Source organism: Mus caroli, chromosome 15 (genome assembly GCF_900094665.2).
Source record: "Mus caroli chromosome 15, CAROLI_EIJ_v1.1, whole genome shotgun sequence".
NCBI classification, from domain to species: Eukaryota; Metazoa; Chordata; class Mammalia; order Rodentia; family Muridae; genus Mus; species Mus caroli.
In genome coordinates, this window is record NC_034584.1 from 97000825 (window position 1) to 97011658 (window position 10834).

Sequence of the window (10834 nt, forward strand, 5' to 3'; positions counted from 1 at the left end):
CCCACCTGGCCAAGTTTTCACTAATCTACTTTTCCCCTTGAACATGATAACGCCCTCTTCTAAGCTATGGCTTTCCCAGTATTCAAGGCCACCCCTGACTAGAGCTTCTCACCACCTCAGCTAAACATGCAAGGGTGCAGCAACTTCACCTCTGTAAAGTCCGCAATGCTACCACAATGACTCATCCTTAGCAGTAACTGCAGGAAGGCCAGGACCACAGTGTGTGACGGTGTGATGCTGTAAGGTAGCTCTGACAGTGACTTCCTGAAGTCTAGCTTAGGGGGGGCTCCCAATATGACTTATTTCACTTCAGATACCAGCTGCATGTTCTGACCAAGAGTTCCCAGAAACCCTTCGGCTTCAGTAATTTGCAAGACAAAACTCAGGGGGAAAAACACTGTGTTTATTTATTTATTACAATTTATCACAAATACAAATCAAGGGATGTAGCTCAGTGATAGAAGAGTGCATGCTTCCCATTCACAAAATTCTGGGCTTGATGCCCAGAACTCCAAAATGACACACAGAGCACATGAATGAATAAATGAATGAATGAATGAATGAATACACAAACCAGCACCAAATACCCAAAAAGAAACACAGATATACATGTGTGCACCAGCCAGCAAGCTTAGTGGAAACTCAAGTGTCCAAGAGAGCTGGTCAGGGTCACTGTGAAGGGATAACTGGTTGAGATCATGGGCCATGTGGCTGAACTTAATCTCTATCCTTGTCCCATTCTGGCATTCAGGCTAAGCCCCAACCCTCAATACATACGGCTGGTCTTTCTGGAAGGTTGGCCTCCATCCTGAGTCAAAGTTCAACAAATCCTGGAATGCTCTAAGGCCCCCAACATGAATAATTACAACACTTCTATCACTGGGGAATCCTCAAAGATTTAGTCTCCTTCTCTGGAGCTGAGATAGAAATATACTAATTTTTAGAATGCTGGAGATGACTTGTACCCCAGGAGATAGAGAGACCACATGTCATTAAGATGGCCCCAAGACCTGCTGCTCTCACTGTGGCTCACTTCCCAGCCTTTACCACATATCCATCCAACCAACCATTAAAGAGACACCAGCTTCCCATTGTTCCCAACAGTTGCCCAAGTATCTGATGAACTTCAGGACAGGCCCTACCAAAACCCCTGCAGCTTGGCTAGGGCAATCAGAGGTCTCTGTCCCCCCTCCTCAAGCCACCTGAGAAAAGTTTTTGCAGACAGTGAATAGGTAAGAAAAGGGAGGAGATAACCTAAAATCATTCTCCCACCAATGAAGTGTAGGAAGAGAGGAGAGACCCAACACAAGGCTTAGGAGTCTTTAATGCTTAGTCTGAAAAGTCAGAGGCTAAGTTTCTAGTAACATTGGTCATTCTCCAGCGAGCGAGTGGGGTTATAGGCAAAGGTCTTCAGAGCAGACCTACTGTAGTAGGTCTTATAGTGCATTGATACACCCCACCTCGAAGGGAGGTGAGCAGAAAGAGTGTGTAGTGAGGACCATATGCCAGCCTTTTGCAAAACACTCTGCAGTGTTATCTCAGTCGATTCTCACACCTCACACCAGTGCCAGGAGGCAGCACCCCCCCCCCTTTTTTTAAAGGATCTTGGTGCTTAGAGAGGTTGTTCATAAGCAGGTCCGGCAGGGTGGAACATCCTTTTAATCCCAGCACTCAAGAAGCAGAGGTAGGCAGATTTCTTGTGAGATCAAAGCAGAGCTGGTCTACAATAATGAGTTACAGGCTAACACAATGAGACCTTGTTTCGAAATTTAAAACAGATAGACAACGCTAACAGAAACAAAACAGAGGGATTTTTTTTAATATAAATTCTCTGAGTTTGAGGCCAACCTGGTCTACAAAGTGAGTTCTAGGACAGTAAGGGCAACACTGAGAAACCCTGCCTCGAAAAACCAAAATAAATAAATACATTTTTTTTTTAAAGTTCAAAGGCCTTATAGGGAGCAAAAAAAAAAAGGGAGAGATGAAAATCTAGATCTTTCCTAGTCTAGACACACAGAAGTCTCCCTCCTCAGACACAGCTCTGGTCTCCCTGAAGAAGTTCACTTTTTTATTACTTATTTACTTACTTATTTTTGAGACAGAGACTAATGTGTTCCAAGCTGGCCTTGAACTCAATATGTAGCTGAAGGTGTCCTTGAACTCCTGATCTTCCTGCCTCTGAGTGCTGGGATTACAGGAGTCTGCCAGATGATCTGTAAGGATGTGCAGGGATCCTGGAAAGATTGTCCATTGACTGGGGAAGAGGAAGTGTGGAGAGGACAGATAAAAGGGGGTTGGACTCCATCGGTGTACGCTGAATGCCTGTGTGGAAACATCACACTGAACCCCACTAGTATGTAGTTAGTGTCAAAAAAGGCTGAGGTAGATCAGCATTAGAGAACATTTCTAGTGTACATGACACAATGCCAAACATGATGCCAATAAAAAGCAAAGCAGGAAAGATTAAAACAAAAACCATCTTTCCTCCAAAACTGCGAATATGACTTCAGACATCCCTACCTAGGACTCTGCACTGCACACAGAGACTCCCAAGGCAAGGATGTGGTAGGTGGAGTGCACAGGCCCAACCCTCTGCTGATGCCGTGCATGACCAGACACTGGAGACAAAAGGGTAAGAGGCTCAAGGGAAGGGGAAGACAGCAGGAGAGCTGCACACCCTAGGCCATTAGAGGACAGTCCAGCAGGCTGAATGCAACACGGAGCCCAGCAACACTGGCTGGGGTCTCTACTGTGTAGGTCTGGCTGAACCCTCATCCGTTAGCAGAGGCAGCAGCCCCAACTCCTGGAGTCTTTCCCTGGCTGCCGTCTCCCAGCCTTTGTTGGCCTGTGCGCTTCGAGGAGATGGATGCAGGAGCCCCTCCACCTGCACCTCCGGGGTCAGCCCTGCTAGAGCTCTTCGGGCTCGCTGCTCTGCCAGCCGCCCCACTCCCACTACCAGCCGCACCCCTAGCAGCTGCACCTGCCGGCAGAGAGCTGCGTCGCAGATCGACAGCAGCTGCTCCCGCTGCTTGGCGGGCAGCTCAGCTGGGGTAAGGTTTCGTCCACTGGGAGCCAAGAAGAGTAGAGGACACAGATTGTGGACAAAGCAGTGCCGGAAGAAGACTTGAGGCTGTCCGCAGAGGGTCCGGAAAAAGCCCCAGAATCGGGCTCCGCTCACCTCTGACTGTGGGCACTCCAGTCCCAACACTGGCCGCTTGGGGTGCTCTTGTGGAGGGGTCAGCACAGGACCCCCAACGCCCAACCAGTCCCGGACCACATTCACTTCCCCAAAAGGTACCTGCGGGAGGAGATAGACGAAAGGGGCTTCAGGCTGGAGATCTGACCCTTTCCACCTACCACGATAGTTTCTACTGCCCCTACAGATCTGTGTTAAGGACTCTCTGCCCTCTGGTTTGCCTCTGTCCATTTTCCTCCAGTGTTTCACACTGTGGACCACGACCAGTTGAAACTGTGTGCCTCTGCTTCCTCCAGGCACTGGGACCAAATACTGGCAGAACACTGGGGCATTTGGTACTACAGAAGGCGTGATGATTCTAATACTGGTGACAGACAGATCGCCAGGGTAAAAGGAGATAGGACAGGCTGATCACTGATCTCTGGATACCCTTCCTGCCCCAGGCCTCAGGCTGTCATTTCCATCGATCATCATTGATCACCTTTCATCACTCAGTTGGGGTCAATAAAAGCGATTGAGCCTCCTGCCCCAGGCTTCTTTACCTCCCCCATCTACAACGCACCCCTACTGAACAGCAGTCACTCATCCGGTCCCTCAGGGAAAGCAGGCAGCCCTAAACCTGACTCTGTTCTAAACCTTTTGGAGACCCAGGGACTTGCCAGCAGAACGCCCTGCAGCACCTATACACCCATCTCACCCCGGCCACTCTTCCTGAGGTCCCAGAAGTCCCAGCCCTTCTCCTGACGCCAACCACTCTCTAGGGACAAGGGAGATCCGGCAAGGTAAGGTACAGGGCAGGCTGACGGAAGGAAGGGCTCTCAGAGGCAATTAGTGGAAAGCTCACGGGGGAAACGGAACTACCGTTAATGTGCTTGGTTAACTATGAACGGAGAAGTGCTTGAGACCACAGGAGCCAGTGTGTGTCCTGCAGGGGATGGGGGCGGGGGACGACAAGACCCACCCACGCCCAATCACATATTCCTCCTCTACAGCCCACATCAGTTAACATTCTGTCTAAACTCCACCCACACAGTTACCTGGCAACAGTCAGGTATCCTCCCCACGGTTACCTAGCAACAGCCAGGTAGGCCTGACCCACTATAAAAGGGGCTGCTTGCCCCCTCCTCCCTCTTGATCTCTTGCTTCTCTCTTGTTCTTGCTCTTCCCTTCCCCCTCTATCCACGTGCTCATGGCCATGGCAGGCCTCTACTTCTCTACTCTCTCTCTGCCTTTCTCTGCCTCTAGTACCCTCTTAACTCTCCTCCCCGTGCCCTGAATAAACTCTATTCTATACTCTACCTTTATGTGGCTTGGTCCCTCAGTGGGAAGAGATGGGCCTTGGCATGGGCCCACTGAGACATCCCTTTCCCCCCATACCTCACCGCACCCCTATAGAACATATTTTTCTCTCTTTATCTTTTTATAAACACATCAACATCCACCTCAGAAACACCCAAGAGAGGAAGCCAGTCCTTTACCCCTGTTTGGGCCATGCCAAAAGGTCCTGGGTTCATGCCCAAGAACAGCACTTCCTTGGGGCCTTGGCAGTAGCGAGTCACATAGTTACGGTGTGGCTCCCAAGCATAATCCACTGGGTTGTAGATGACACCCACGGGCTCCGGGAACTGCAGCTGGCTCAGCTCGGCATTGAGCCGAAGCTCCTCCTCCAGGAAGCCCTCAGCCAAGCTTCGTGTACAAGGCAGAGGCTCCATCAGGGCGCTTGCAGGCTCATGGGTAGGCCCCAGTGGGAAGGTCTGGGACACAGCCATGCTGCTGTCACCTGGAAAAGAAGGGGACAGCACTTCCTTCAACCCCAAAACCAGCGTTAGGATCTGTACTAGCTAGGAGCTCCTTCTGCCATTTCCTGGGCTCAGAAGAAACCTTGTCAGTCACTAGAAGCTCACTTTCCTGGTAACAAAGGAATTTTTTTTTTTTTGCTCCCCACCTCTGGAGCCCTCCCTCTTTCTGATACACCAAGCATCCTACCTTAGCTACTGGTCTTGTTGCTACAAAGTACCTGCAAAGGCAAATTGAAGGGAGGATTTATCTCATCTCTCGGAGAGTACAGTTCATCACGGTGGGTCGTGGCTGCAGGAGAAAAACACATTGCAGTCGTAGTCAAAACTCAGAAAGCAATAGATGCCTACCTAGATTCAACTATATCTCTCTCCCTGAACAACCTTCCCCGAGGTTTTATGAGACCGGTTCTCACTATGCAACCTTGAATGACCTGGAGTTTGACATGCTGACCAGGCTAGCCTTGAACTCATGGAGGTCCTCATGTATCTACCTGGTATTAAGAGTGTATGTTATCACCCCTGGCTAGAGTTCTTCTTTTTATGCTGTGCTGGCTACTTTTTTTGTTAACAAGCTAAAGTCATGTTGGAAGATGGATCCTCAATTGAGAAAATGCCCCCACCAGTCTGGCCTGTGGACAAGCGCCTGTGGTGCGTTAGTTACCCTGACTGACTGGTGAATAACATGGAAGAGCTCACTGTGGGCAGCGCCAGCCCCGAGCTGATGAACCTGGTTGCTATTAAAGAGCAGCTGAGCAGCCATGGGAGCTAGCCAGGAAACAGCGCTTCTCCATGGCTTCTGTTTCAGCTCCTGCTTCTAGATTCCTGCTTTGTGCTCCTGTCCTGACTTCCTTGATGATGGACTGTGATAAAGAACGGCAAGCTAAAACAAACCCCTTAGTTGCTTTCGGTCATGGTGTTTTATCCCAGCGCTAGAAACCCTAAGACATCCAGGACCCCAGCCAATGGTTGGTACCACGCACATTCAGTTCAGGCTTTCTCGTCTCAATTAACCTAATTTAGAAGCCCTTTCACAGACCGTGCCCAGAGATTCATCTTCAAAATAATTCCAGATCTGTCAAGTTGGCACAGATATTAACCATAACAGTACCCTCATCCCAACCCTTACATCAGGTGAGGCTAGAACCATCAGTTCTTAGTCCATGCTGAACACAGAGAACATTTTCTTAGTTTTCTCTGCCCTCTCTCCGTTCTCCCCCTTCAGTATTAAGAGTTAAATGAGTTTTCAACCATGCTAGGCAAGTGCGCTACAGTCCTAATCCTTTTTACATTTTGATGGGCAGGGAGTGGAGTACATGAGGGGTGTCTCATAAATTACTTAGGTCAACCTTGAATTTACTCTGTAGCCTAGACTGGTCCTGAACTTGTAATCCTGTTGCCACAGCCTCTGAAATAAATGAAATTACAACCTACATAAGCAGGTATGTCTACTAATATAATTTCTTTCCTCTCTTTTGTGTGTGTGTTGGGGGGCGGGGGTAGGCAGGTACAATTCTTTTTTGTAAAAAAAAAAGTGCCAGGCATCATGATAATGCCTTTAATCCCAGCACTTCAGAGGCTAGTGGATTTCTGAGTTTCAAGGCCAGCCTGGTCTACAGGATAGCCAGGGCTACAGAGAGAGAACCTGTCTCAAAATACACAACCCCCTCAAAAAAGGTATTTGTGTGTGTGTGTGTGTGTGTGTGTGTGTACACTCATCTGTGGTGATCAAGGAAGCCCCTGGAACTGGAGTTACAGAAAGTAGAAAGTTGTTGAGCTTAAGTGGGTGCTGGGAACTCAACTCGGGTTCTCTGCAAGAGCAGGACATATTCTTAACCACCAAATCATATCTCTAGCCCCTTCTCTTATGGATTTATTGAGATAGAGCCACAGGTCTCAAGCTCGGTAAGAAGCTGATGATGGTCATGAACTCCTGATCTTCCTGCCTCCGCTTCTAAAGAGCTGGGATTACAGCCTGCAGCAGGCCAGGCTACACTGTCAGAACACATCTACTGCTATCCTCTCTCTCCAATGTCATCCTTAATAAAACCAGTCCAGCCAGGATGAGCGTGTCCTGGAAACACTATGCTGACAAATGAGATGCAGGTGCACAGCCACAGCCCAGAGACTTGGGAAGGCTAATTACAGCAGCTTCCAGGTGGCAAGCAATTGCTCTACGCCAGGTACACCTCATTGATCTTCATAACAACCCCATGAGGTGGGTATTATTGCTCCCATGTTACAAGCCAGGAGACTGAGGCTTAACAAGATCAAGCAAGTTGCCTAGGGTCATGCAGTTAGCAAGTAATGAAGCTGGGATTTGAACCCACACTATCTGACTCACGCTATGCTCTTAACCACCCACAGCATCTTGCCTTAGATGGTTTTATGAGCCACCCTACTAATTCTACAAGCCCCTAACCCCAGCCCAGCTTCTTTCCCACACTCGAGAATCCTCAGAGGTAAGAAAGATGATTACACAGACTCTGAATAGACTCTTACAAGCTACGCAACCATGGCCAGAACCTCAGGTTTTCACATCTGAATACTAAGGATAATACCCACTTCATAAAGCTGTCTATGCATGGGAGAGGGGGAAGAAGCCCGGCAGCATGCCTTCTGAACGGCAACAGCTGTTCTTTCCCACACTCCTATGCACACCCAGTTCTTGTCCCTGCCCATTCCACTCACTTCAAAATGCTTCTCCTACCCCTACTCCCAAAATTTTATACAGGTCATTCTACAAACCCAACCAAATATGATCCTTGAGTTAACCAGGACATCAAACAGCAGCCAACCAAGAGGGTAACCCAACACATCTAGTTCATACTCATCCTTCAAGATGCAGCTCAAACCACCTCCTTGGTAAGCTTTGCCTCTTCAGTATACGGAAATGTTCCTCAGAGCCCAGCCCACCCCACAGCTAGGATTATAAAATGTTGAAGGTTTGATCTCCAGCTATCAGAGATGGCTGGATAAATGAGGATGCTAACATCATAGGCTACTGGAAGTGAGGCCTCATTGGAGGAAGCAGGTCCCTGGGGGTGTGTCTTTGAAGGGTGTATCTTGGCCCTGATCCCTTCATCCCTACACCCCTTCTTTCTGGCTAATATATGAGGAGCTTTGCCCTATACCCACCTTTCCACCATGATGTTCTGCCTCAGCACAAGCCACGAGGCCAAACAGCCAGGGACTGGAACCCCTGAATCTGTGACTCAGGGGTGACTGAATAGGTTCTAGCTGCCCTCTCTCGTGCTGTTTTTCTCAGAGCAATGAACTGCCTGGCATTTTGGCTGTGAAGCCAAGACATATGTATCTCAAACAAAGTGATTCAGATGTGCAGGAGAAGGCTGAGAGCCACTGGGTACTGCCAGAATTAGTGGCTTCTTCATGACTTCACCCTTTTGCCTCCCCAACCAAAGTAAGGAAGACTAGAAGCCAGGTTCTAGTCTATCCCCACCACATCTACAACATCCTAGGTCTTACCACCAGCCCCTGCCCAGTTCTATCCATTTCCACTCTATCTAGCAGTCTTGTTTAGAGCTACCTTTAAACAAAACATTTTTGTTTCTCTGTGCTAGAGGTGGAACCCTGGAGCCAGGCAAGGACTTTACTACTGAGCTGCCCTGATCCTTAATGAACCATTACTGATGGATTCCTCTCTACCACCCACGACCCCAGTATGAGAGAATGATGGTAATAATATTATATCACTAAGCTACATCACTAGCTCCCACTGCCTCTGCTGCTTCCTCCTCCCCCTCCTCCTCCTTCTTTCTTTTAGACTTTATTTTTATCTTATGCGTTTTGAGACAAAGTCTCACTACATGGCTTTGCCTGTCCTAAAATTCAAGATGTAGACCTACTAACCTCCAACCAGTGGCCTTCTTCCTGCCTCAGTCTCCCGAGTGCTGGGATTACCTGGATGTGTCACCATAGCGGGCTAGAAATTTTTGGTTTGTCCACACAGGCTCCCAGAACATTCTGGAAAGCTGAGGACGGTGTGGTGAACTGGGTTTTCTGGGATCTTTGCTTTGCACGTCCCTGTGTAGAACCAATATTAGAAAAAACAGCACAGGGATCTCTCTCAGGTCTAAGATGGGTCTGCTCTGGGCTGAAGACAGCAAGGATAGGCATGCACAGAAGTAAGGAGAGCCTATTTTCACTGTTCATCTGGTAGCAAGTGTCACAGGCTAAGTCAGCTAACTAGAATGCTAGTCCTAGTTTCCTCTCTTAAATGGTTCTTTCTCTTAACATTTGTTTTTATTTACTAGGGAGAGCAAGCACGCCTTAGCAACTCATATGGTAAAAGATAACTTTTGAGAGCTGGTTCTCTTCTACTGTCAAGGCTCTGAGGAATGAATATAAGTCATCAGGTTTGGTGGCGAGAGCCCTATCAGCCAAGACATCTGAGAAGGTTCTCTTGCACAAGTCACTTTAAGGCTCTTCTCTATAGGAACCACACAGTCCATCAACCTACCTCCAGCAATTGTTTATTTCTTAAATATTTGAGTCCCTCATATGTTGGGGGAATAACTCCAAAATAAGATATAAGACAGGTTTGGGATAAGCCATGAAGAGCTAAGAGGACAGATATAATCTGAGCTTTGCTGTCCTGGACAAAACATCAAAAAAAAAAAAAAAAAATTCCTAGCAGGAAGTCTGACAGTCCTCCCTAAAGTCACCAACAGCCATAAGCTCAATGCCTGATGCTGCAACTCAGTGGAGTATATACCAAAGATGAATGAAGCCTTGGGTTCAATCCCCAGCACTGTAAACCAGCTCGTATCTATCAGCTCAGCACTCAGGAGGTAGAGGAGGAAAGATGAGACGATCAGGAGCCATTTTTTTGTGCATTTTTTTCCCCTCAAAAAGCAAAAAGCCTTAAGAAGCATGTCACGCATTTCAAATTACATTTAAAAACAAAGGGCAACCCTGAGATACATCCAGGCCACAGTGCTATGGAGGCTCATTAAGTAAAAGCACTGGCTGCTCTTTTAATGGTTCTCGGTTTAATTCCCAGCACCCATAAAGCGGCTTGCAAGAGTCAAACTGCAGTCCTATAGTATCCAATGCCCTCTTCTGGTGTGCAGACAAAACACCCATATATAAAAAAAATAACATAAATAAATAAACCTAAAACAAAAATAAGAATCCAAGCCACTAGCTAGCCGCTGTCCCTTGTAGGTGGTACAGAAATCCACAGGATTTAAATCAAAACAGCGCTGTAGGGCTCACAGGGGCCCCTTGTAGGCCTTGGCGTCACAGCGCGGCTACCTCTCCGGAACCCCGCGAGCCCCCACCGCCCTTCGCAGAGATCCAGCCCCCTACTCCCTCACCTGCACAAGCTCCCCATGCAGCTTCCGCTTCCTTTCTTCGTCCTGGCGCGGAGGGCACTGGTAGTTGTAGTCAACAGCATTTAAATAAGAAGAATGGCTAGCGGCGTCTGCTTCCGCCGGAAATGCCAAATCCCCGGAAAGCTCGCTAAAAGAGTTCCACGGGTCGCTGGGGATTGTAGTTTAATAATATGATTTACATCAAGACGTCACAACAATCTGGACTCTGCAGCCATCCCCAATCCCTCACCCACCAGAGACCTTTCCCAGACCTCCTGCTGCCCCGAGGTATAAGGCATCATCTTTGCAGCCCTCCAAGGGCCATTAACTGTGTACATAACATCCAAAGAGGCAACCGTGTGGTTGTGGCAGATCTACAGAGTGAGTTCCAGGACAGCCAGGGCTACACAGAAACCCTGACTCGACAAAACAAAACAACCAAACAAATATCCACGAAGGCATTTCTCTCAGCACTTACCTCTTTGACAATGAACACCCCTGTTAGC

The 10834-nt window shown here is 48.2% G+C and overlaps 1 protein-coding gene across 2 annotated transcripts; it reads right to left on the reverse strand.

Annotated features, from left to right (window-relative positions):
* Positions 1-382: 382 nt before the first annotated feature.
* Positions 383-10439, reverse strand: Smug1 (single-strand-selective monofunctional uracil-DNA glycosylase 1). 2 transcript variants are annotated; one of them, XM_029470132.1, is made up of 4 exons: positions 10332-10439; positions 5214-5284; positions 4675-4976; positions 383-3298 (listed from the first exon to the last, which is right to left on the reverse strand). In XM_029470132.1, the coding sequence occupies exons 3-4, from the start codon at positions 4963-4965 to the stop codon at positions 2747-2749; spliced, it is 843 nt and encodes a 280-aa protein (XP_029325992.1). In that variant the 5' UTR covers positions 4966-4976; positions 5214-5284; positions 10332-10439; the 3' UTR covers positions 383-2746. The 2 variants fall into 2 exon arrangements, with proteins under 2 accessions (XP_029325992.1, XP_021038931.1); XM_021183272.2 differs by having other exon boundaries at positions 2162-3298; positions 5183-5284.
* Between the last annotated feature and the right edge of the window lie 395 nt (positions 10440-10834).

Excerpts from the sequence above, each read along its gene's own strand:
- Smug1 (XM_029470132.1), bottom strand. The coding sequence starts at position 4,965 with ATGGCTGTGTCCCAGACCTTCCCACTGGGGCCTACCCATGAGCCTGCA. Across the intron at positions 3,299-4,674 it reads TTGGCATGGCCCAAACAGGG|GTACCTTTTGGGGAAGTGAA; the intron begins GTAAAGGACTGG and ends CTCCTCCCGCAG.